General features: G+C 43.7%; 2 protein-coding genes across 2 annotated transcripts in view; one reads left to right on the top strand and one right to left on the bottom strand.

Moving 5' to 3' along the window:
• The window catches only part of mcm8 (minichromosome maintenance 8 homologous recombination repair factor), a 30251-nt gene extending 28489 nt beyond the window's left edge, over positions 1-1762 (bottom strand). Inside the window, exons 1-2 of the mRNA XM_078405619.1 lie at positions 1617-1762; positions 117-279 (exon numbers count right to left, since the gene is read on the bottom strand). Of these exons, the coding sequence (XP_078261745.1) occupies positions 117-246 (130 nt within the window). The 5' untranslated portion in view covers positions 247-279; positions 1617-1762. The remainder of the gene's footprint in view (positions 1-116; positions 280-1616) is intronic.
• A 65-nt stretch (positions 1763-1827) lies between these two features.
• On the top strand, positions 1828-23400 carry trmt6 (tRNA methyltransferase 6 non-catalytic subunit). Its single transcript, XM_078405616.1, has 11 exons — positions 1828-2081; positions 7058-7185; positions 10626-10735; positions 10933-11024; positions 12001-12084; positions 15513-15637; positions 18248-18594; positions 19910-19995; positions 20488-20590; positions 20677-20763; positions 22421-23400. Exons 1-11 carry the CDS (start codon positions 1921-1923, stop codon positions 22592-22594), a joined length of 1497 nt encoding a protein of 498 aa, XP_078261742.1. The 5' UTR covers positions 1828-1920; the 3' UTR covers positions 22595-23400.
• Positions 23401-25231: the final 1831 nt, after the last annotated feature.

Genomic DNA, 25231 nt, shown 5'->3' with positions numbered 1-25231 from the left:
CTCTCTCCACACATTCTGCCTGACTTGCTGAGTGTTTCCAGCCCTTTCCGAGTTCTTTATTCCATATTTAAGGCAGCTGTGGGGTTTTTTCTTATTTTGATTTTCACCAGACTTACTTCCCTCGCCTCTGGATCTGTCGCAGTTTCCTCTTCCTCGCCAAGGTTTTCCCCTCCATGCTCCACCACCATCGCCAGACCCTCTGCTGCTACCCCGCCAACTCCTGCCGCCCCTCCAGCCGGACGACATTGCAAAAGTTTCCTCTATTCCCAGCCAACTTGCCTGTGGATGAGGTAGGATGAGAAAGTTGAGGTGAGGTGGGGCAAGAATAAATCAGGTGGGATGCGGAGAGGTGGGATGCGGAGACATGAGATGGGGTGAGGTGAGATAGGATGAGAAGAGATGAGGTGGGATAAGATCAGGTGAGGTGGGACGAGAAGACGCGAGGTGAGATGGAATGAGAAGAGGGGGTGAGGTGGGATGAGGTGAAATAGGATGAAAATAGATGAGGTGAGATAGGAAGAGAAAAGAAAAGAAGTGGGATGTGATGAAAATAGATGTGAGAGGGGAAGAGAGGGGAGGGGAAGAGAACGAGAAGTGGGGGGGAAGGGAGGAGAGGGGGTGAAGGGAAGAGGAGAGAGGGAAGAGGAGAGAGGGAAGAGGAGAGAGGGAAGAGGAGAGAGGGAAGAGGAGAGAGGGAAGAGGAGAGAGGGAAGAGGAGAGAGGGAAGAGGAGAGAGGGAAGAGGAGAGAGGGAAGAGGAGAGAGGGGAGAGGGAAGAGAGAGGGAAGAGGAGAGAGGGAAGAGGAGAGAGGGAAGAGAAGAGAGGGAAGAGAAGAGAGGGAAGAGGAGAGAGGGAAGAGGAGAGAGGGAAGAGGAGAGAGGGAAGAGGAGAGAGGGAAGAGGAGAGAGGGAAGAGGAGAGAGGGAAGAGGAGAGAGGGAAGAGGAGAGAGGGAAGAGGAGAGAGGGGAGAGGAGGGGAAGGAAGATGTGAGGAGAGGGGGGGAAGAGAGGAGAGGGGGTGGGGAGGGGGAGGGGAAGGGGAAGAGGAGGAGAGAGGGAAGAGGAGAGGGAAGAGAGGAGGGGAAGGAAGAGGTGAGGAGAGGGGGGGAAGAGAGGAAAGGGGGAGGGGAGGGGGAAGATGAGAGGGGGAAGAGGAGGGGGAAGAGGAGAGGGAAGAGGAGAGGGAAGAGGAGAGGGAAGAGGAGAGGGAAGAGGAGAGGGAAGAGGAGAGGGAAGAGGAGAGGGAAGAGGAGAGGGAAGAGGAGAGGGGAAGGAAGAGGAGAGGGGGAAGAGGAGAGGGGGAAGAGGAGAGGGGGAAGAGGAGAGAGGGAAGAGGAGAGAGGGAAGTGGAGAGGGAAAAGGAGAGGGAAGAGAGGAGAGGAAGGAAAAGGTGAGGAGAGGGGGGAGAGAGGAGAGGGGGAGGGAAGAGAGGGAAGAGGAGAGGGGGAGGGAAGAGAGGGAAGAGGAGAGGGGGAAGGGGAGAGGGGGAAGAGGAGAGGGAGGGGGGAGGGGAATGGAAGAGGGGAGAGGTGAGAGGGAGGGAAGAGAGGAGAGGGGGGAGGGAGAAGAGGTGATGGGATGTGAGGAGATGAGAAGAGATTTTGCAGTTCGCCTCACCCCGCTGTGCTGTAACCGGTGAACCTGGCGGGGTGGGCTGCGGGACCACGCGGACTCACTCAGCCCCGGGCCCGCGCCCGCGCCGCTGTTTAACGTCCCGACCGGTTCAAACGCGGACTTTCCCGCGCTCGCGCTCCGGGCTTCACTTCGCGTCGCGGGGCGGGGCGGGGCGGTCCGCGCCGGGCCATTTCCGCTTCCTGTTTGAGCAGCGGGCTGTCGCCAGCACCGGCCGGGCCGGGAGTCGGACAGCGCCGAGCGAGTGCGGCTTGTTGCGGTTGTGGAAGCGGTAGCTGTGGAAATAGCGATGCCGGGCAACGGGGACAGACCGAATGAAGACGACAAAGTCAAAGAGGAGATGGCGGCGACGGCGACAGATGTACTGAGGTCCAACACTGTCCGTGAGGGCCACCACGTGGTCCTGAAGAGAAACGACGTGTTCAAAGCGGTGCAAGTGCACAGGAGGAGGTAGCTCAACTTTTGGCGACCAGGGGAGGGGAGGGGAGGCAAGGCAAGGCATGAACTGGTGAGCATAAGGGGTGCCATGAACTGGTGGTGATAGGGTGCCATGAACTAGAGGGCATAGGGGGTGCCATGAACTAGAGGGGTGCCATGAACTGGTGGGCATAGGGGGTGCCATGAACTGGTGGTTATAGGGTGCCATGAACTGGTGGGGATAGGGGGTGCCATGAACTGGTGGGCATCGGGGGATGCCATGAACTAGAGGGCATAGGGGGGGGTGCCATGAACTGGAGGGGATAGGGGGGTACCATGAACTGGTGGTGATAGGGTGCCATGAACTGAAACATAAAAAATGGGTGCAGGAGGAGGCCATTTGGCCTTTGAGCCAGCACCGCCATTCATTGTGATCATGGCTGATCATCCACAATCAATAACCCGTGCCTGCCTTCTCCCCATATACCTTGATTCCACTAGCCCCTAGAGCTCTATCTAACTCTCTTTTAAATTCATCCAGTGAATTGACCTCCACTGCCTTCTGGGGCAGAGAATTCCACAAATTCACAACTCTGGGTGAAAAAGTTTTTTCTCACCTCAGTTTTAAATGGCCTCCCCTTTATTCTTAGACTGTGGCCTCTGGAACTGTGGCCCCTGGTTCTGGATGGGGTGCCATGAACTGGTGGGGATAGGGGTTCAGGAGGGGGTTGTGGGTGGAGGTGGCAATAGAAGTGGGCTTCAGAGTAGGGGTTGTGGTGAAGATGGGGGTTGTAGTAGTGGTGGTTGTGGGGGTGAGGTTTGTGGCAATAGAGATATGGGGTGAGTGGATGGGAATATAAATAGGGTTGGGTGGAAGTGGAGGAGAGCTCTTGCCTTCTGGAAGGAGGTTTTAACGATTAAGTATTTTGCTGGAATAATGCTCTACCAGAATTTTATGGTGTTAAAGGATATAAAGATCCTTCCTACTGAAAGTAACCATTAGTGGCATAATAAGCCTTGTGAGCAAGAAGATATGCCCCTAGTGTGTAGGGAGTGAATGAGAAGGGGATAACAGAATGATTGTTAATGGGTATTTATTCACAAAATGCTGGAGTAACTCAGCAGGTCAGGCAGCATCTCAGGAGAGAAGGAATGGGTGACGTTTCGGGTCGAGACCCTTCTTCAGACTGATGTCAGGGGGGCGGGACAAAGGAAGGATATAGGTGGAGACAGGAAGATAGATGGAGATCTGGGGAGGGGAAGAGAGGGACAGAGGAACTATCTAAAGTGGGAGAAGTCGATGTTCATACCACTGGGCTGCAAGCTGCCCAGACGAAATATGAGGTGCTGTTCCTCCAATTTCCGGTGGGCCTCACTATGGCACTGGAGGAGGCTCATGACAGAAAGGTCAGAATGGGAAGGGGAGTTGAAGTGCTCGGCCACCGGGAGACCAGTTTGGCCTACGTGGACCGAGCGCAGGTGTTGAGCGAAGCGATCGCCGAGCCTGCGCTTGGTTTCGCCGATGTAAATAAGTTGACATCTGGAGCAGCGGATGCAATAGATGAGGTTGGAGGAGGTGCAGGTGAACCTCTGTCTCACCTGGAAAGACAGGTGTTTGGGTCCCTGTGCAATGGAGGCGGTGCAGGTGAACCTCTGTCATGAATCTCGGTGGTCAGCGTGGACTCGATGGGCCTTTTTCCATACTATATCTTTCAGTCAATTCAATCAAACTCAGCAGGTTAGGCAACACATTTGAAGGAAATGGCAGGCAACGTTTTGGGTCAGGATCCTTCTGCCTGACCTGAGTTACTCCAGCACTATGCGCCTTGCTCAAGGTACCATGTGTATCCAGACATGAGTCTGAAGAAGGGTCTCGACCCGAAACGTCACCCATTCCTTCTCTCCTAGATGCTGCCTGACCTGCTGAGTTACTCCAGCATTTTGTGATACCTTCGACGTGTATCCAGATGTTTGTGTCACATCGGATGCCAAGCTGGGAAATGCCTGTTTGCAAGTTCTATCAATGTAAAGTAGCTGCTGCAAATCCAGTCATTTTCTGCACTTGGCAAAGTTAGGTCTTAGACACTGCAAAGACAATAGACAATAGACAATAGGTGCAGGAGTAGGCCATTCAGCCCTTCGAGCCAGCACCGCCATTCAATGCGATCATGGCTGATCACACTCAATCAGTACCCCGTTCCTGCCTTCTCCCCATACCCCCTCACTCCGCTATCCTTAAGAGCTCTATCCAGCTCTCTCTTGAAAGCATCCAACGAACTGGCCTCCACTGCCTTCTGAGGCAGAGAATTCCACACCTTCACCACTCTCTGACTGAAAAAGTTCTTCCTCATCTCCGTTCTAAATGGCCTACCCCTTATTCTTAAACTGTGGCCCCTTGTTCTGGACTCCCCCAACATTGGGAACATGTTTCCTGCCTCTAATGTGTCCAATCCCCTAATTATCTTATATGTTTCAATAAGATCCCCTCTCATCCTTCTAAATTCCAGTGTATACAAGCCCAATCACTCCAGCCTTTCAACATACGACAGTCCCGCCATTCCGGGTATTAACCTAGTGAACCTACGCTGCATGCCCTCCATAGCAAGAATATCCTTCCTCAAATTTGGAGACCAAAACTGCACACAGTACTCCAGGTGCGGTCTCACCAGGGCCCGGTACAACTGTAGAAGGACCTCTTTGCTCCTATACTCAACTCCTCTTGTTATGAAGGCCAACATTCCATTGGCTTTCTTCACTGCCTGCTGTACCTGCATGCTTCCTTTCATTGACTGATGCACTAGGACACCCAGATCTCGTTGAACTCCCCCTCCTCCTAACTTGACACCATTCAGATAATAATCTGCCTTTCTATTCTTACTTCCAAAGTGAATAACCTCACACTTATCTACATTAAACTGCATCTGCCATGTATCCGCCCACTCACACAACCTGTCCAAGTCACCCTGCAGCCTTATTGCATCTTCCTCACAATTCACACTACCCCCCAGCTTAGTATCATCTGCAAATTTGCTAATGGTACTTTTAATCCCTTCGTCTAAGTCATTAATGTATATCGTAAATAGCTGGGGTCCCAGCACTGAACCTTGCGGTACCCCATTGGTCACTGCCTCCCATTCCGAAAGGGACCCATTTATCCCCACTCTTTGCTTTCTGTCTGTCAACCAATTTTCTATCCATGTCAGTACCCTACCCCCAATACCATGTGCTCTAATTTTGCCCACTAATCTCCTATGTGGGACCTTGTCGAAGGCTTTCTGAAAGTCGAGGTACACCACATCCACTGACTCTCCCCTGTCAATTTTCCTAGTTACATCCTCAAAAAATTCCAGTAGATTTGTCAAGCATGATTTCCCTTTCGTAAATCCATGCTGACTCGGAATGATCCTGTTACTGCTATCCAAATGCTCAACAATTTCGTCTTTTATAATTGACTCCAGCATCTTCCCCACCACTGATGTCAGACTAACTGGTCTATAATTACCCGTTTTCTTTCTCCCTCCTTTCTTAAAAAGTGGGATAACATTTGCTATCCTCCAATCCACAGGAACTGATCCTGAATCTATAGAACATTGAAAAATGATCTCCAATGCTTCCACTATTTCTAGAGCCACCTCCTTAAGTACCATGGGATGCAGACCATCAGGCCCTGGGGATTTATCAGCCTTCAGTCCCATCAGTCTACCCAAAACCATTTCCTGCCTAATGTGGATTTCCTTCAGTTCCTCCATCACCCTAGGTTCTCCGGCCCCTAGAACATTTGGGAGATTGTGTGTATCTTCCTCAGTGAAGACAGATCCAAAGTAACGGTTTAACTCGTCTGCCATTTCTTTGTTCCCCATAATAAATTCCCCTGCTTCTGTCTTCAAGGGACCCACATTTGCCTTGACTATTTTTTTCCTCTTCACGTACCTAAAAAAACTTTTGCTATCCTTCTTTATATTATTGGCTAGTTTACCCTCGTACCTCATCTTTTCTCCCCGTATTGCCTTTTTAGTTAACTTTTGTTGCTCTTTAAAAGAGTCCCAATCCTCTGTCTTCCCACTCTTCTTTGCTAGGGTCTCAGGCTGAAGAAGATGTCTCTACCTGAAGTGTCACACATTCCTTCTCTCCGGATAGGCTGACTGTTTCGCTGAGTTACTCCAGCATTTTGTGTCCATCTGCTATATCAGTGGTCTCCAAACTATGGCCCGCGGGCCACATCCGGCCAGCCACGAGATTTTATCCGGCCCGCGGCAAGCTCTTAGACAGCGGGGACTGGAGGCAGAAGCTGCTGGCGAAGGTTCGCCGGAGAGCGGATCACCACAGACCCAGAGCCGGGACAAGGCGAGAGATCGCAGCACCTCCTCAACTTCCCTCCTCGCCGCTGCTGCATCCGCTCAACCTGGAGAGAGAGTCGGGGTAGAGGGAGCTGCGGGTGAGAGCGGGAGCACGGGGAGGGTGTCAGCGGTTGCTGCTCCCTCCCACCCTCTCCCAGCGCCAGCGAGATCTGCCCGCTCCTCCACTCTTGTCTCCGGCCCCGTCCCCCTCGAACGCAGCGAAATACGAACAAACGCAAGTGAAACTTCCCTCCTCGCTGCCGCCGCTCACCCCGGGGCTTCTGAACAACAACAGAATGCGGGGCTTCTGAACAACAACTACACTTGTGTTTGTTCTTATTTTGCTGCGTTAGAGGGAGACGGGGCCTGGGAAGAGAGTGGAGCAGCGGCACAGATCTCGCTGGCTCTGGGAGAGAGGGAGAGGGGAAAGAGAGAGAGGAGAGGGAACAACCCGCGCAAGTGGCGGCGCTCCTTCACCGGACCCTCTGACACCCTCCCCCTTCCCGCTGCTCCCTCTACCCCAACTCTCTCTCCTTCCCCCTCCCCCCCCCCTTTACCGCTCTCTCTCTCCCAGTGGTGGTCACTGTATTTTTTGTTTTATAAATAATTGTATAGTTATTTCAGTGTTGAGACTTTGGCCATAACTTATTAGTTTTTAAACATTTCATCTAGAAAACTCATCTTTGAGAAGCAGTGGTTTTATTTGGACAACGCAATTGGACATAAATATGGCACGGCTTTTGAGGTTTCTGTTGGTGGAGCACTCCAACCGCTTAAAGCAAAATCTGAAGAAATTGAAGGTAATGATAGAAAGGTCTTGTTGTTCGAGTCTGTATCTACGAATTGTATTTCACGGAGTTTGGTGTCAGTACTGCAGTCAATAGTTAATGATTGTTGAACTGTAAATGGAGACAAGTTTTAAAAAAAAATCCAAAAGTAATTGTGTTTTATTTTAATGTAATATAAAGGAACTGCAAATGCTGGTTTATACTAAAGATAGACACAAAATGCTGGATTAGCTCAGCGGGTCAGGCAGCATAGACAATAGGTGCAGGAGGAGGCCATTCAGCCCTTCGAGTCAGCACCGCCATTAAATGTGATCATGGCTGATCATTCTCAATCAGTACCCCGTTCCTGCCTTCTCCCCATACCCCCTGACTCCGCTATCCTTAAGAGCTCTATCCAGCTCTCTTGAATGCATTTCAGAGAATTGGCCTCCGCTGCCTTCTGAGGCAGAGAATTCCACAGATTCACAACTCTCTGACTGAAAAAGTTTTTCCTCATCTCAGTTCTAAATGGCCTACCCCTTATTCTTAAACTGAAGAAAGACTGGATAGACTAGGCTTATACTCGCTGGAATTTAGAAGACTGAGGGGGGATCTTATTGAAACATATAAAATTCTTAAGGGGTTGGAGAGGCTAGATGCGGGAAGATTGTTCCCGATGTTGGGGAAGTCCAGAACCAGGGGTCACAGCTTAAGGATAAGGGGGAAGTCTTTTAGGACCGAGATGAGAAAACATTTTTTCACACAGAGAGTGGTGAGTCTGTGGAATTCTCTGCCACAGAAGGTAGTTGAGGCCAGTTCATTGGCTATATTTAAGAGGGAGTTAGATGTGGCCCTTGTGGCTAAAGGGATCAGGGGGTGTGGAGAGAAGGCAGGTACAGGTTACTGAGCTGGATGATCAGCCATGATCATATTGAATGGCGGTGCAGGCTCGAAGGGCTGAATGGCCTACTCCTGCACCTATTTTCTATGTGGCCCCTTGTTCTGGACTCCCCAACATTGGGAACATGTTTCCTGCCTCTAACGTGTCCAACCCCTTAATAATCTTATACGTTTCGATAAGATCTCCTCTCATCCTTCTAAATTCCAGTGTATACAAACCTAGTCGCTCCAGTCTTTCAACATATGATAGTCCTGCCATTCCGGGAATTAACCTAGTAAACCTACGATGCACGCCCTCAATAGCAAGAATATCCTTTCTCACTCGAATAGCATCACTCGAGAAAATGGACACGTGACGTTTTGGGTCAGGACCCTTCTTAAGACTCTTGATTTATTTTTGTCATTTGGGGAGGAGGGACTGTGTCAAAATATACTTTTACTGGAGGTCTGTAGGGGATCACCAGCAAGGTCAGCATGTTCAATCATAGTAATATGGAACACACTTCTCCGCGATATCTTCAACATTTCCACCGTCTTCAATTGATCCCACCGCTAGTTATGCCTTCCCCTCTCCATCCCTTTCACCTTCCGCAGGTACAGATTCACTCATTTGTTCCCACCCAAACCACCCTGCCCCAGGTACTTTGCCCTGCAACCGTATGAGATGTATCACCTGTCCCTATCCAGGGACCCCAGCATTTCCTCCAGGTGAGATAGAGGTTCACGTGCAGTTCCCATAATGACCTTTCTTTCCTGGGCCACCTCCATTGCCGAAGCGAGGTCACGCGCAAACTTGAGGATCAGCCCATTTGGGTAGCTTACAGCCAAACAGTAAGAACATTGAATTGTTCAATTCGAGGTAACTAACCTACGAAGAGCGCCCCCCGCCCTTCTTTTTAACCGTCATCCCTGTAGATTCACACCCATTCGTTTTCCCTACACCTGCCACCTTCAATCTATATTCCTTCCGCTGGCTTCACAATTTGCACATCACTGCCCCACACCTCTCACCAGTATCTACCTAACACTTGCCAGGCCTAGACCTATCCATACCTCTCTTCCAGCATTCTTCACCCTCACCACCACCTCCAGACAGTTACTCCAGCACTTTGTGTCTGTCTTTGGTATAAACCGGCATCTGCAGTTCATTGTTTTTACATATTGAGGCTGGTTCTCTAGATCCTTCATGAAAGGAGATCTGTCATCTTTCCTGGTCTTGCATGTATGGTGACATCAGACTTACCAACGTGATTAATGCTCAATTGCCTCCTCGGTTCAGGGACAATTAGGAATGGGTGATAAATATTAATGTTTATCTGTGTCCCTTGAATGAATACAGTTGAGTTTACAATCAGATCAGCCACGATCTTGTTGGCTGGTAGAGCAGGCTCAAGGGGGATCACACATACAATCATAGGTGCATAACACGAAGCACAGCTCACTCAAGTATTATCGCCCAGAATGTTTTATAAATTCTCAATTTCTGAATATTTATAAATTTGTGGCATTATTGTAAACTCTTTGAACAGCGTTTGTTATGAGAAATGAAGCCATGTAAACACTTGTCGCCAAGGACAGAACAGGCCAATGTTTCAGCAGAAACATTTATTTTCTGAAAAGCTGTAACTAGTTACCTAGTTCAAAACTACTGTAGTTTTGAGTCCACTTCAACAACAGCCCTCTCATGACAAATAGACAATTTGATAACTTAGTTTCCTATGAAAGTGTCTGGTCTTCAGACTTTAGAGATACAGCACGGAAGCAGGCCCTTCAGCCCACTGAGTCCGTGCCAACCAGCGATCCCATACACTAGCCATACACTAACACTGTCCAACATACTGAGGACAATTTTACAACTTGCCAAAGCCAATTAACCTACAAACCTGCATGTCTTTGGAGTGTAGGAGGAAACCGGGTCACCTGGAGAAAACTCACACGGTCACAGGGAGAATGTACAATCTCCATACAGACAGCGCCCGTAGTCAGGATTGATCCCCAATCTCTGGCAATGTAATGCAGTAACTCTACCGCTGGGCCACCGTACCATCTGGTATAAATTTTGAGGGATTTCTTCTTGATTGATGTGATGCTAACGTGAAATTATAGAAATAAAGAAATGGCTAAGACATTGAATGATTTTTGTAGTTTATTTGAATCACAAAATTTAACTTACAAAGGTGCAATAAGAGCATTGGAAATGGGGAAACCAATGAATCTAAAATATGAGAATATATTTGAAAACATATTTTCAATCTTTATTCTTCGTAAAGCTCTCAAACATTGACTGTAACTTAATTATGAGAAGTTGAGTATTGTGGTTCTTCCATATTATTAGTATAGGTTGATGTAAGCACTGATTTGAGATGTTATTTATTTAATTTGGAATGCTTATCTCTTAAACATATAAGCAGGGTTAAACATACTTTTAAAAAAAGATTCCAAGTGCTGGAGTAACTCAGCGGGTCATGCAACTTCTCTGGAGAACATGGATAAGTGACATTTTGGGTTGCGACCCTTCTAACTTTTTCTTTCGACAAAGAAGTAAACATGCTACATTTATTTTTTCCTGGCAGAGCTAAATGAAGCAGGTGTTGATAACCGAAACATAATTGATGACGGAAAGTCTCAGAAGCTGAGCAGAGATGACATTGAGGCACTTAAAGACCAAGGCATGAAAGGGCAGGTAGGAATGCGTTCTGTATTATTGAGAATGGCCATTTGCTAAGTGCTAAACACTGCAAAAATAATGTCCATTTGTATTCGCAAATAACATTTTATTCTTTAAAGAATGAATGAATGAGTTTATTGGCCAAGTATGTGCATATACAAGGAATGTGCCTTGGTGCTCCGCTCACAAAGCTTTGTTTTTTCTTTAAACAGGTTATTGTTAAACATCTGATAGAAAACAGCACAACATTTAGAGATAAAACTGGATTTGCTCAAGATAAATACATCAGGAAAAAGAAGAAAAAGTAAGCTTATGTTCACTGGGTGGGGTGGGAACTTGGTGCTTATTTGAATGTAAATATTTTAATCTATTTTGGGTATAATCAGTAAATCGGTGGAGGACGTAGTGGGGTGATGAATGGCGATACCAAGTACATTTATTTGACCTTTTTTCTATTCATTGTAATTAGCTACTGTATTTTAAGGACCCTTTTTTACATTTCTTAATTCACTGGTTGTGCCATTGCATGAGTATGTATATTATTAATACAAAATGCTGTAGTAACTCAGTGGGTCAGGCAGCATCTCTGGAGAAAAGGACCGGGTGACGTTTTGGGCCAAAACCCTTCAGCCTCAGTCTGATAAAGGGTAGCCTATTCCTTTTCTCCAGAGATGCTGCCTGATCCACTGAGTTTCTCCAGCATTTTGTGTGTGTGTGTTTTTTTAATGGATAACCGTGCGTATTTGTTTAAGAGGTAAGCATTCAAAATTAAATAATATCTCAAATCAGTGCTTACATCAACCTCTACCAATAACATGGAAGAGCCACAACACTCGACTTCTCATAATTAAGTTACAATCAACGTTTTAAAGCTTTAAGGAGAATAAAGATTGAAAATAAACATATATTTTCATATTTTAGATTCACTGGTTTCCCCATTTCCAATCCTGTTATTATGTAAACTACCATCTGCAGTTCTTTCTTACACATTATATTAAGATGGAGGGATATGGAACATGTTCAGGCTGATGAAATTAGTGTATCTTGGCATCAAGGTTGGCACAGACAATGGCCTGTCCTGTGCGATACTTTCCTCTGTTCTATAAACAAAATTTTGAATGCGTACAGTGGCAAATCTGGATAACTTTGTATGTTGAAACAGGAGATTTGGCTAACAGATAAATATATAACTGTTTGTATTTCAGAACCTTTATTTTTCTCCACGGTGGTAATAAACATGTTCTTGGTGACATTTTAACTTGCGTATATCTTGTTCACAGGTATGAAGCATTCATAACGATCTTGAAACCCACTACAAGAATAATGGCCATGATGTATCATTGCCGTGAACCAGGTAAAATTTGGTAAGTGATCGTGCTAATCTACTTTCCATATATTAAAAATGTTAAGACCACATTTCTTACAGTAGCTGCATTTTGAATTACAGGTAGCAGCGCCAGGTTTGCTTTGCTGGTTTCAATTTTGTGAAGGTTCTCAGTAGTTGAATAGTTACTGGCGCGTGGACTACGGGTGCAGTGGTTAGAAGTGTCACTTAAAATTTTGGTTGCTGGAGTGTCTATTTGCCTTTGCCATTGCAAAGGTACTTTTGATTCTACTCTCGGTATGGCATCTCTGACCATTTTTCCTATCTAATTGGATTCCGTTTATGGATTATTTTTGTTCTTCTGTTGTGCCAGTTCTTGTTACAATTCAATGCAAACATAGAAAACAGGTGCAGAAGGAGGCCATTTGGACCTTCGAGCCAGCACTGCCATTCATTATGATCATGGCTGATCATCTACAAGTACTGACCCGTGTCTGCCTTCTCCCCATATCCCTTGATTCCACTAGCTTTATCTAACAAAATCAGCTGTTTTGCATTTGATTTATTGATACATCCTTCCTGGACCTGAAAAGCTGACATATTGTTAGCAAATTTGTACTATGTGATGTATGGACAATAGACAATAGGTGCAGGAGTAGGCCATTCGGCCCTTCGAGCCAACACCACCATTCAATGTGATTATGGCTGAACATTCTCAATCAGTACCCCATTCCTGCCTTCTCCCCATACCCACTGACTCCGCTATCTTTAACAGCTCTATCCAGCTCTCTCTTGAATGCATTCAGAGAATTGGCCTCCGCTGCCTTCTGAGGCAGAGAATTCCACAGATTCACAACTCTGACTGAAAAGGTTTTTCCTCATCTCCGTTCTAAATGGCCTACCCCTTATTCATAAAATATGGCCCCTGGTTCTGGACTCCCCCAACATTGGGAACATGTTTCCTGCCTCTAACGTGTCCAACCCCTTAATACTTATATGTTTCGATAAGATCCCCTCTCATCCTTCTAAATTCCAGTATATACAAACCTAATCGCTCTAGTCTTTCAACATATGACAGTCCCGCCATTCCGGGAATTAACCTAGTAAACCTACGCTGCACGCCCTCAATCGCAAGAATATCCTTCCTCAAATTTGGAGACCAAAACTGCATACAGTACTCCAGGTGCGGTCTCACTAGGGCCCTGTACAACTGCAGAAGGACCTCTTTGCTCCTATACTCAACTCCTCTTGTTATGAAGGCTAACATTCCATTGGCTTTCTTCACTGCCTGCTGTACCTGCATGCTTCCTTTCAGTGACTGATGCACTAGGACACCCAGATCTCGTTGTACGTCCCCTTTAACTTACTTTACACCATTCAGATAATAATCTGCCTTCCTATTCTTACCACCAAAGTGGATAACCTCACACTTATCCACATTAAACTGCATCTGCCATGCACCCGCCCACTCACACAACCTGTCCAAGTCACCCAGCAAACTCATAGCATCTTCCTCGCAGTTCACACTACCACCCAGCTTTGTATCATCTGCAAATTTGCTAATGGTACTTTTAATCCATCCAAGTCATTCATGTATATTGTAAGTAACTGCGGTCCCAGCACCGAGCCTTGCGGTACCCCACTAGTCACTGCCTGCCATTCTGAAAGTGACCCATTTATCCCCACTCTTTGCTTTCTGTCTACCAACCAATTTTCTATCCATGTCAGTACCCTACCCCCAATACCATGTGCTCTAATTTTGCCCACTAATCTCCTATGTGGGACCTTGTCGAAGGCTTTCTGAAAGTCGAGGTACACCACATCCACCGGCTCTCCTCTGACAAGTTTCCTTGTTACATCCTCAAAAAATTCCAGAAGATTAGCCAAGCATGATTTCCCCTTCGTAAATCCATGCTGACTCGGAACGATCCTGTTATTGCTATCCAAATGCTCTGCAATTTCGTCTTTTATAATTGACTCCAGCATCTTCCCCACCACTGATGTCAGACTAACTGGTCTATAATTTCCCGTTTTCTCTCTCCCTCCTTTCTTAAAAAGTGGGATAATATTAGCCACCCTCCAATCAACAGGAACTGATCCTGAATCTATAGAACATTGGAAAATGATCACCAATGCGTTCACAATTTCTAGAGCCACCTCCTTAAGTACCCTGGGATGCAGACCATCAGGCCCTGGGGATTTATCAGCCTTCATTCCCATCAGTCTACCCAACACCATTTCCTGCCTGGCTTTCTTTATTTTGGTTTCACATGAATAAGATCAGAAACTAACCACATCAATAATATTGCACATTCACAAATGAGATCCTCAAAAATGTATCGAAAATTTTAATGCTATTATGTCACCAACCCAATAAATGATTATAATTTGATCAAATTGTCATGGATTGAGCTGTTAAGACAAAGGAAAACAAATCGGCTTGAAGATTGTAACCAGTAAGATTGGAAGTATACTCACTTTTGTGAGGGAGTGCAAAGAAAAATACTCTATTTAATTAAGTTGATTTGATCCATTGATTGGTTGGTTTGTCTCACACACTCTTGTTAACTACTTTAAAACTGCGAAAACATTTGAATCCACTTCAACCACTGCCTTTTTTCCATGAATGAACTAGTTTGATAACAATTTCCTGCGAAAGTGTCTCGTGACAAATGAGAGATTTGTTTTCTTGCAGAAATGAGGGACTACAAATGCTGGTTTACAAAAAAAAGACACAATGGAGTAACTCAGCAGGTCAGGCAGCATCTCTGGAGGACATGGATTGGTTACCCATGGATGGTGCCAGACCTGCAGAGTTATTCAAGCACTTTGTGCCTTTTTCATAGATTTCTTCTCGATTGATATTGGTGTATAGGTGAAATTGCAGCATTAAATTTAAGGGGTTCATGATGCACCCAGGCAATGCTATCTCAATGCTTTGTACGGAAAGATTAGCTTCAATTTGGAAGCAAAGGACTGTAATGGTTTGCCTGAAAGATGATATTTTATTTTTCGGAAACGCAAAATATTAAAATCCGTAAACACAGAGCGCTGGAGTAACTCAGCGGGTCAGGCAGCATCGCTGGAGAAAGTAGCTAGGTGACGTTTGGGTCGGGACCCTTCTTCAGACCCGACCCAAAACGTCACCTATCCATTTTCTCCAGAGATGCTGACCCGCTGAGTTACTCCAGTATTTTATGTCTATCTTTAGTGTAAACAGCATCTGCAGGTCCTTTTTATTATATTATAGAATAAAACGATCTGTTTGTTTCATAAAGCTATTCAGTTTGTAAAACTTGTTAAATGTAATTTACTATTGTTTTGGTTTCTTCCGTATCTAATTGCAGAAAGTTAAGCTCATGTGCTAAATCGGGCTGTTAAGAGTATAATGCCTCCAAAATGATAGTGTTTAATATTAATGATTAACTACACCATTAATTCCACTATTAACTAAGCTTTCTCTTTCAGCCATCTACGGTATGACACCCTTGCTCAGATGCTCGCTTTTGGGAATATCCATGCTGGCTGCAAAATAATTGTAGCAGAAACTTGTGCTGGCCTGGTACTGGGCTCTGTAATGGAGAGGCTGGGAGGTAATGAAATCTAAATTTGACGAGAATTTCCAGTGTTGAAAATATACTTTTAAGTTTGTGTGGCATTTGCTGTTTTCCCCACTGTATTGAATAAAGCTCTTTCTTTTCATTCACATTGAGGCCATATCTCATGGCAGGAACTTCCACCCTCCGATGCCATCACGTAAGCGTGGGTTGACGGAGACGATGTAAACTATCGCATGACAAACAGCAGCAATAAATCTGGTGTCCTCTCAGCGCAATTAAACAGATGCATTTGTTCTTAACAGCATTGGGGTTTGTGGTTTTATAAATTGGCCGCCATGCTGTCAATGTTGTGACTACACTTCAGACATGCTTCACTAGGTGTAGGACACTCTGCAATGTCCTGCTGTCATCTACATAAATGCTGCTTTCATTCATAACTGGCTCAACTATCCATCGCCAGACTAGAATCAGGCGAATGCTGTGCTGCCCTGCCTGCTCTACAATTAAATAAGATGGTAGCTGATCTTGATTTCAATCCTATCTATTTTTCATTCCCCGGGTCCCTTGATTCCAACTATTCAAAAATCTATTGGTTTCCACCCTAAATTGAATCAGTCGCCAAGCATCTATGGACCCATTGACATTCTGAGACATTCAAAAATTTGCCTCCCTTTACATTATTTTTATGTTCTTAAGTCCTAAGTTGCTGAATGCCAAATCCCATAATTATGCCCCATGGAGAAGTCCCAATGCAGGGTTCCGATCTGCAATGCCTCTACCTCCACAGAATGCTGCCGGATCCACTGAATATAAATTGTAAACAGTCCACCTGTTTATTTTTTGTTCCAGATTACAGCCTTTGCAGTATCCTGTGTCTCCTTTAGCATCTGTTTTATTCTCTTCAGAGCTTGTATGTTACCTCTTGTTAGACAATAGGTGCAGGAGTAGGCCATTCGGCCCTTCGAGCCAGCACCGCCATTCAATGTGATCATGGCTGATCATTCTCAATCAGTACCCCGTTCCTGCCTTCTCCCCATATCCCATAACTCCGCTATCCTTAAGAGCTCTATCCAGCTCTCTCTTGAATGCATTCAGAGAATTGGCCTCCACTGCCTTCTGAGGCAGAGAATTCCACAGATTCACAACTCTCTGACTGAAAAAGTTTTTCCTCATCTCCGTTCTAAATGGCCTACCCCTTATTCTTAAACTGTGGCCCCTGGTTCTGTTCTTGTACTAATGGCTCCCTAACAGACAGCAAAGGATAGAGGAGCAGATGTTTAGATAATTCCCAGATGTCTAAACATTGAATTATTGTGGTAAGAGATAGTAAGGACTGCATAAAGAAAATCAGGGATCATGTGGCAGGTATACGTATAAAATTATAAAAGGACTAGACAAGCTAGATGCAGGAAAAATGTTCCCAATGTTGGGGGAGTCCAGAACCAGGGGCCACAGTCTAAGAATAAAGGGGAGGCCATTTAAAACTGAGGTGAGCAAAAACTTTTTAACCCAGAGAGTTGTGAAATTGTGGAATTCTCTGCCACAGAAGGCAGTGGAGGCCAATTCACTGGATGAATTTAAAAGAGAGTTAGATAGAGCTCATGGGGCTAGCGGAATCAAGGTATATGAGGAGAAGGCAGGCACGGGTTACTGATTGTGTATGATCAGCCATGATCACAATGAATGGCGGAGCTGGCTCGAAGGCCCAGATGGCCTCCTCCTGCACCTATTTTCTATGTTTCTATGTATAAAGAACTGAAAACAGGCAAGTCGTCGAGGAATATAGAATTTGTAGGTGGATACTTGGAAAATGGCAGCAGGCACAAAATAGCAATGGACAAGATTAAGGAAACTTCTAAAACATTTTGTAAGTATTTTGTAGGCAAGATGGTAACCTGGGAAGGTGGAAAAACTTGTAGTTTGCTTTCTCAGTTAACATGATCCAAAGTACCACTCATTCCTACCTAATTGACTTAATGTAAACACAGAATTCTAGGTTCTGAGACAATTGTGTCCCATTCACTGAAAATAAAAAAAATCTCATTTCTATGTGATCAATTTTCCCTTGTGGATCCTTTTTACTAATTAACCCCTGCCTTGTTGTACAAGGTAAACCCTAAAGTGCGTGTTCCCCTTATTTCACCGAGGTGCTTTGCTCCAAAATACTCTCAAGTGCATTCTTGCTCTCAGCATGACCGAACACTCTTCTATGATTATCCAAGAACTCAACTCCAATCCTTGGTGGTTTCCTTGTACCCTACCCTTTCATAGCCCTCTAGGTCATTGCTTTTATTTGTTGGAATCTATAACCTTTCTAAAGATTTGTAAACGGTGGGTCAGGCAGCGTAATGTGGAGGTCAAGGCATGGTTGACATTACAGATCGGATCCTTATGTTGTATGTGTAAAATTTACATTCACCACAAATATTTAGAAAATGTTGTGTCACTAAAATAAGAGCTGATTATTTTGATGTCCTTTATCTTTGCTGACTAACCTAATTTATGCAAAATATGAGCGAAATATTCTGTTGAAATGTTAATTTCTCATTAATCTACAAGCTAGTCCCAAACCAGGGAGCATACATGTCTGCAATTGGTATTCAATTTCCTATTCAGTATAACCAATTCAATTTCTCTCTGCAGGTTATGGCTCTGTCATCCACATGTATCCAGGCAGCATGCCTGTTAGAGCTGCAATGGAGAACTTTGGATTTCCAAACTCATTTTATGACCACCTGTATGACTTTCCCATCAACCAGTTGAACAGTCTTCTTTCTGGGAGTTTTTCAGCTGAGAATGAAACGTTACAGAATCAAACCAAAGTAGTGTCGGGAGACGGTAATAGGAGCCCACTGAGCACACAGCAGGGTGATGGGGTTCCTTGTGCCGAGACCATGATGGATATCACCCAAGCTGGGGAAACTGAGGCCAAGGATGTTGCTTGTGAGGAGACAGAAAATAAAGACCAAAGTGCAGATAGAAAATCCAACGTAAGATTTATTCCAGTAGGATATAGATGTAGAATGTTAAATTCTAATGCATCCAATTTCGGGGCTCAGTCGTTCTGTGTGTGGGCTAAATATTTCTTCAGATTGACTTTTTATCTTTGTTGAGAGCAAAACATGGTGCTCAATCTCTACTAACTTCTGAAAAGGTGTGGAACAGTAAAATAACGTTCAGTATTTGCCATCTTCACAAACAGGATATTTGGATAGTTTGCGATCTGTTTTTGTGTATGTACCCTTATCACTCACAGTATTCCAATACTAAATGATCGTGTAAAATGTTTATCTTTACAAATCATCAAATCACTGTGATTTTTGCTAAGGTTTTTTTAATTTACATTTTCTAATTGAAATGATGTTTAAACTTAACCAACTCCTTTCATTTATCTCTGCCCTTAACTGTTTTGTAATTTTGCATTAATTGGGAAAGCAAATTTGGTCTTGTAGGGATGGTAGGATGTGTCTATTGTAGCGATACAATAGCGTCATCTCGGTCTCGTGATTATCTAATTCACCTCTTTCTTCATGAGACAGTAGAGACATTAGGGCTAGTCACTGGTGCGGCTGAAATCACTTGCTCAGCTGTACACTTCCACTCAATGATCAAAGTATAGCAAATTTCAGTATATTTTGTTCGTGTCATACATACTACTTGTTATGCTTGCTCACAAGAAATCAAAAGCAGAAATGTTTCTTTAGTCAGCGATTAGATATGTACTTACTATCAAGTCTGAATGATAATTTCAACTAGCGAGGGGAACTGAGTAATTGATTTCTCCCTGCTTTGAACTGAAAAGTGTAATACTTAAATGCTTTGTATTTAACTATATTGAACAATCCTAGTCAATGTAATGTCAAAGGTCAATCTGTCAAATATTCTCTCTCCCTTGGGTAATCTGAGAGTCCTGGTTGCGACGCATTCTGGGCAATTATCCGCTCGTGATTTTTTATGCTTACCTGCATTATGTTCGAGCATTATCACCTGTCAAAATTTGGGTGGTGTGGGAAGTGAAGAAAACGTGATCTATCTCTTTCTGATAGACCCTCTCTTCTATGTAGGGCCATACTCCCAGCGTCTAATTCTGGCAGTGTTGTTAGTTTATAGCAGCATCTGTCATCTACTTCCTAGAGGATAAGAGATTTATTTGAACGTGAAAGAAAGTAAAAAGGCAGCACTTGTGATTTGCAGCCAGATCTTTTGATCTGATTGTTGTTGAATAACATTGTGCAGATTTTGCAGCAAAGACTTGTTATTTGTACACCTCAAAACATTCTCTACCTTTGACATGTCTCATGGCAGGTCGTTGAAAGGAAAAGTAAGCAAGAAGATCGGCTGAAGAAACTACAGGCTGCTGCTGCTGTGCTTCAGGAGAGAAATGCGGATGGGTCAGGTTTTTAAACTCTTGCATCTTTTGGAGAATTTGGCACCTGATATGAAAATTTTGTGTGCACGTAATTTTATTTTTTAAAGGTGAAGATTTTATCGACACTTTTGCTAGCAAATGCCTATTATGGCTTATTATGCCTATTATAAAAAGTTAATATTTAAACATCTGTAAACAAGTTGATCATTTTAAGTCGATGCAAAAATATACAATGCTCTGGAATTTACTTCTGAAAATACTTTTGTTTAAACTTCTTCCTTAAAATCCTTTTCTGACCAAGCTTTTTTATGCCCTATCCGCCTGTATTAGCATGGTGTGCTTTTAATGTAAATCTGCTTTTGTGAACTCACTTGGAATACTATACTTTGTAAAGATATCATTCAAATGCAATTTGCATGCCCACATTGTTCTTCTTATAGATCAATTATAATAACTAACCTCATCCAAATGAAAATTCTCATTGTTTTATTTTTATAATTGTTTTATATTTTAGGTTAATTATTGCAAGTCGGCTTTATCCTAGCCCTTTACTGCTTTCGCTTCTGGAATTTGTGGCACCGTCTAGACCATTTGTTGTCTACTGCCAATACAAAGAGGTAAAACTAGATATTTGCCCCATCATTCATTGATTGACTATTTGAGAGCAGAGCTCAATTCATTGTTTGTTTCTTGCCTTGCCTAGCCATTGCTCACGTGTTATGCGGACCTGCGAGAAAGAGGCGGAGTTATTAACTTGAGGCTATCTGAAACATGGCTAAGAGCTTATCAGGTAAATTTAAAATAGATTCCATTTAAATGTGCTCAATTCAATAGAATTTCAGAGCTAATATTCGATTATCCTTATCTTTCATTAAAGCGTCTTCATAGTATCTTTGCAACTAAATTGCGATGCTTTTCTAGAATATTGCAACAATTACCTGATAGTTTGTTTTTCCAGTTTAGTCACATTGAATATATTGCGTAGGTCACATCTTACTAACCTGTGATTTTTTTCCAGCAAGTGATGAAGATGTTTGACGAGGTATTTGATAATTCCCACTTAGCAGGCTGATCCAGAAGATTAAGATGTGTGGGATCCATGGTGACATAGCAGTTTTGGATACAGAATGGGCTTATCCATAGAAAACCAGAGGGTATTGATGGAAGGGTGTTATTCTGGTTGGAATTCTGTGAGCGATGGTGTTGTGTAGGGATCTATGCTGTGAGCCCTGTTGTTTGTGAAATATATAAATGGCTTGGATAAAAATGTAGATGAGTTGGTAATTACGTTTGTAAACAATATAGAGATTGGTGGAGTTATAGACAGGAAGGCGTCTGTTAAAAGATACAGTGAGATATAAATCAGGTACAGATATGGGTGGAGAAAGGACAGAAGGAATTCAAAACATGACCATGTGAGATGTTGCATTTTGAGATTATGGAGTGTAAAGGGGAGGTATACAGTTAATGGCAAGGCCCTTAACAGCATCCATGTCCATAGGTCCCTGAAAGAGGTAACACAAGTAGATACAGTGGTAAAGATGGCATATGGTATGCTTGCCTTCACTGGTCAGGTCATTGAGTATCAGAGTCACAAAGTCACGTTGCGTTATTGTAAATCTTTGTGCTGTGGAAAAGGTGCAGAAGAGGTTTACCAGGATGTTGTCAAGGTTAGAGAATGTTAGTTATAAGAAGAGGTTGGACACACTTCAAGCACCGGAGGTTGCGGGGAAACCTAATAGAAGTGTATAACATTTTAAGAGGCGTAGACAGTAGGAAACATTTTCCGAGGGTAGAAATGTCAAACTCTCGAGGGCAAAGCTTTAAGGTTAGAGGGGGAAAGTTTAAAGGGAACATGTGCGGCAAGCCTTTTTACAGTGGCGGGTGCCCGGAACCTGCTGCCGGGGGGTGGTGGTGAGCGCAGGTACGATCGTGGCATTTAAGAGGCTTTTAGATAGGTATATGTATTTGCAGGGAATGGAGGACTATGGATCATGTGCAGGCAGAGGAGATAAGATTAACTTGGCATTGTGTTCAGTACGGACATGGCGGGCCGAAGGGCCTGTCCCTGTGCTGTACTGTTCAATGTTGCGTTGTAGAGAAAACCTGAGTGGGCAAGTTGCCTTCTAATAAATGTAAGCCATAAATGTATCTCGGGAATATTCTGCATTTTTCACAGCTTTCTCCTAGCTAAGGCAAGGTGTGGCTTTGTCAATGTCAGTTTTAATTCGGCTGCTTTGCGTGCTGATCTCATTTTGCTGCCCACTGCGTCCCAGACCTGAGCCAATGAAGACTCTTTACCAACTAACTAAGTGAAAACCATTACTACTCTTGTGAATAATTATTTGGAATGTCTTTTTTTTTTTTTAAGAAAGCACACATTGAAAATAAATTTCAACCATTGGCTTTTAAAAACTATATACCAACGATTTGTTCAAATTTTTCAGGTTTTGCCAAATCGAACCCATCCCAAGCTGACAATGAGTGGCGGTGGTGGTTATATCCTGACTGGTATCACTGTTGCTATGGACAGACGCAAACCTGTTGCCAGTATTCCTGAGCCACAGGAGTTCGAAGAATCTCAAGCTAAAAGGCAAAAAGTCGAAGAATCTATAAGTTAGCTGTCCATTGTTCCTTCAATCTTGCTGATTACCCTGAAGCTGCTCGACACATTGTAAAGTTCAAGCCACAGGTTTTGGAAACGGCTGTGCTCTATTATGTTGATGTAAAATAGAAATTGTGCTTTTTGAGATGAAGGTAGCAATAGCACACTCAATGCAGTGAAATGTATAAATATATATCATTGTAAAATATTTTTGTGCGTGGATTAAAATGGGGATGAAAGGGAAAGGAATTAAGTATTTTGAAAAATGTGCCAGTGCTGAGAAAAGATTACAATACAGAGATCTTATATTCAGAGTGCTCTGTTTGATTTTTCCATTTGTTTTATCCTGCCGTTGGGCCTCTAACTTTCAAAAATGCAAGTTCTAATTAATCAGAATTTCTTGAGTCCTGGAAAGATACAACATAGAAACAGGCCCTTTGGCCCATCAATTCCATGTTGGCCCATTCCCCCCCCCCCCCCCCACATTATACCATTCAGCTCAACACTAGCCAATTAACCTCTCAAGCCACACATCTGTGGGGTGTGGGAGGAAACCAAAGCACTTGGTGGAAATCCACGCAGTCACAAGGAAAACATGCAAACATCATACAGGCAGCATCCAGGGTCACCCCTGGATCTCTGGTGCTTTGAGCTGTAGGACTGTGCCACCATCAGTAATTTATTTTCTATATTTCTGTGAAACAAGTTATGCAAACTAATTTACCGCACTGATCGTTTATTGCTCAGTATTTTTGCAGTGATTTTATTTATAAATGTTATTGTTTTCAACACCAATTTAACCGCATTTATCTCATCATTGTAATCAATAAATAGAATTACTTTAGATATTTTAAACACTTTTTAAAAATTGTTCTGCACGTGTTGTCTGATTTGTCTAATTTGTTTTTCAAACTGGATGGATGAAAGTGCAGGTATAACATTTCTTCTTTGTAAATCTTGTTACTTTTTTTAATGAATTTATTCTTTAACCCTTTTTTAAATGCAGGCTTTATAATCAACAGCTCCATGCATTTTTAAAAAGCAAATTATGGTACAAACATTAGCAGGCATGATAACTTGTTTCGTTAAGTCGCTTTTAGTTAAAACCATGTTACCAAATTGTATTAGAAATACTTTCATTTTAAAAATAGTGATTTAATTTGCTGTGGAAAATCAATGAGTGCATTTGAAAATCTCTGATAATTTTTTTAATATACAGATTAAAATAGATTTTCAACCCTTTTGCAGTTAATCAATCAGATCAAGAGAGAGCTAGATAGAGCTCTTAAGGATAGCGGAGTCAGGGGGTATGGGGAGAAGGCAGGAACGGGGTACTGATTGAGAATGATCAGCCATGATCACATTGAATGGCGGTGCTGGCTCGAAGGGCCGAATGGCCTCCTCCTGCACCTATTGTCTATAAACTCATTCTGAATGTTCTGTTTTTCTGGCACCACCACAAGAAGATTCTAACTATTATAAGATCATATTTCATTTGTTAAAACCTTTGTAGTTTATTCTCCCAACATTGTTTGCATCTGCTTATTTATTCACCATCAATACGTACATTTAGAAGACATAAGATGATGAAACCAATTCCCCCATGTTCCTTGTCTCCGAATTGCATTCTGCAAGCTCATGTCCTATTTTGTTTTTATGTTTTGGTTACAGTTTTTTTTCTGATATTCATTCAAAGAATGTGGGTTCTGCAAGCTGCAAGAATTTAATTGCCCATTCCCAGTTGCCCTTGAAGGTGGTGGTGAGCTGCCGCAGTCATCGAGGTGTGAGTCTATCAGGGAGAGTGTTCCAGGTGTCTGACCCAGTGACGGTGAATGAACCGTCCAGCTCCCAGTTGGGGTGGTGTGTGGCTTTGAGGACAACTTCCAGTTGGTGTACCATGCCTTTTGCTGCCCTTGCCCTTTCCAGCTTGTGGAGCTTGTGAGGTTGGAAGATGTGGTCCAAGGAGACTTGGTAAATTGCTGTGGTGCAGGTTAAATAGATGGTTAAAAACTACTGCTTTGGAGGCAGAGTGAGTAAATGGTTGTGGATGGGTTCCCTCTCAAGTCGGCTGCTTTGTCTTGTGGAGTATGTGGCTCTCGAGTGTGTCCAGGCAGGTGGAGCGTAATCCATCACACTCCAGAATTGAGCCTTGTATATGGCGGGCAACCTGTAGAAAATTAATCGGTGAGTTGCTCATTGCAGGATTCCGAGCCTCTAACCTGCTCTTGTAACCAAATTTTAGACACAAAGTGCAGGAGCATCTCAGCGGGTCAGGCAGCATCTCTGGAGCAAAGGGTGGGTGACATTCTTGGTCTGGACCCTTCAGGAGTAACCATATTGCTACTCCAGTTCGGTTTCTGGTCAATAATAACTCCCAGGATATTGATAGTGGGGGACTCACTGATGGTAATGCCATTGAATGTAAGGATGGGATGACTGGATTTCTCGTTATTTTTCGTCAAATTGAAGGGGTTTCAGGGACATTTTTTACCTTTGTTTACCCTCTTGTGTCTCTGGAGCCTTGAGCAAATAAGTGCATTTTTTCCACTTTATTAAGGAAGGGCTGCTGCTCCAACAGTTTTTCAAATGATTCCAAACTTTTAATCATGCTAAGATAGGTGGTATTTTAGTGATGGAGAAATTCAGTTTAGTG

This window comes from Rhinoraja longicauda, chromosome 9, assembly GCF_053455715.1.
Source record: "Rhinoraja longicauda isolate Sanriku21f chromosome 9, sRhiLon1.1, whole genome shotgun sequence".
Taxonomy (NCBI): domain Eukaryota; kingdom Metazoa; phylum Chordata; class Chondrichthyes; order Rajiformes; family Arhynchobatidae; genus Rhinoraja; species Rhinoraja longicauda.
The sequence above is the reverse complement of the archived record's forward strand: the minus strand, read 5'-3'. Positions and strand labels throughout refer to the sequence as shown.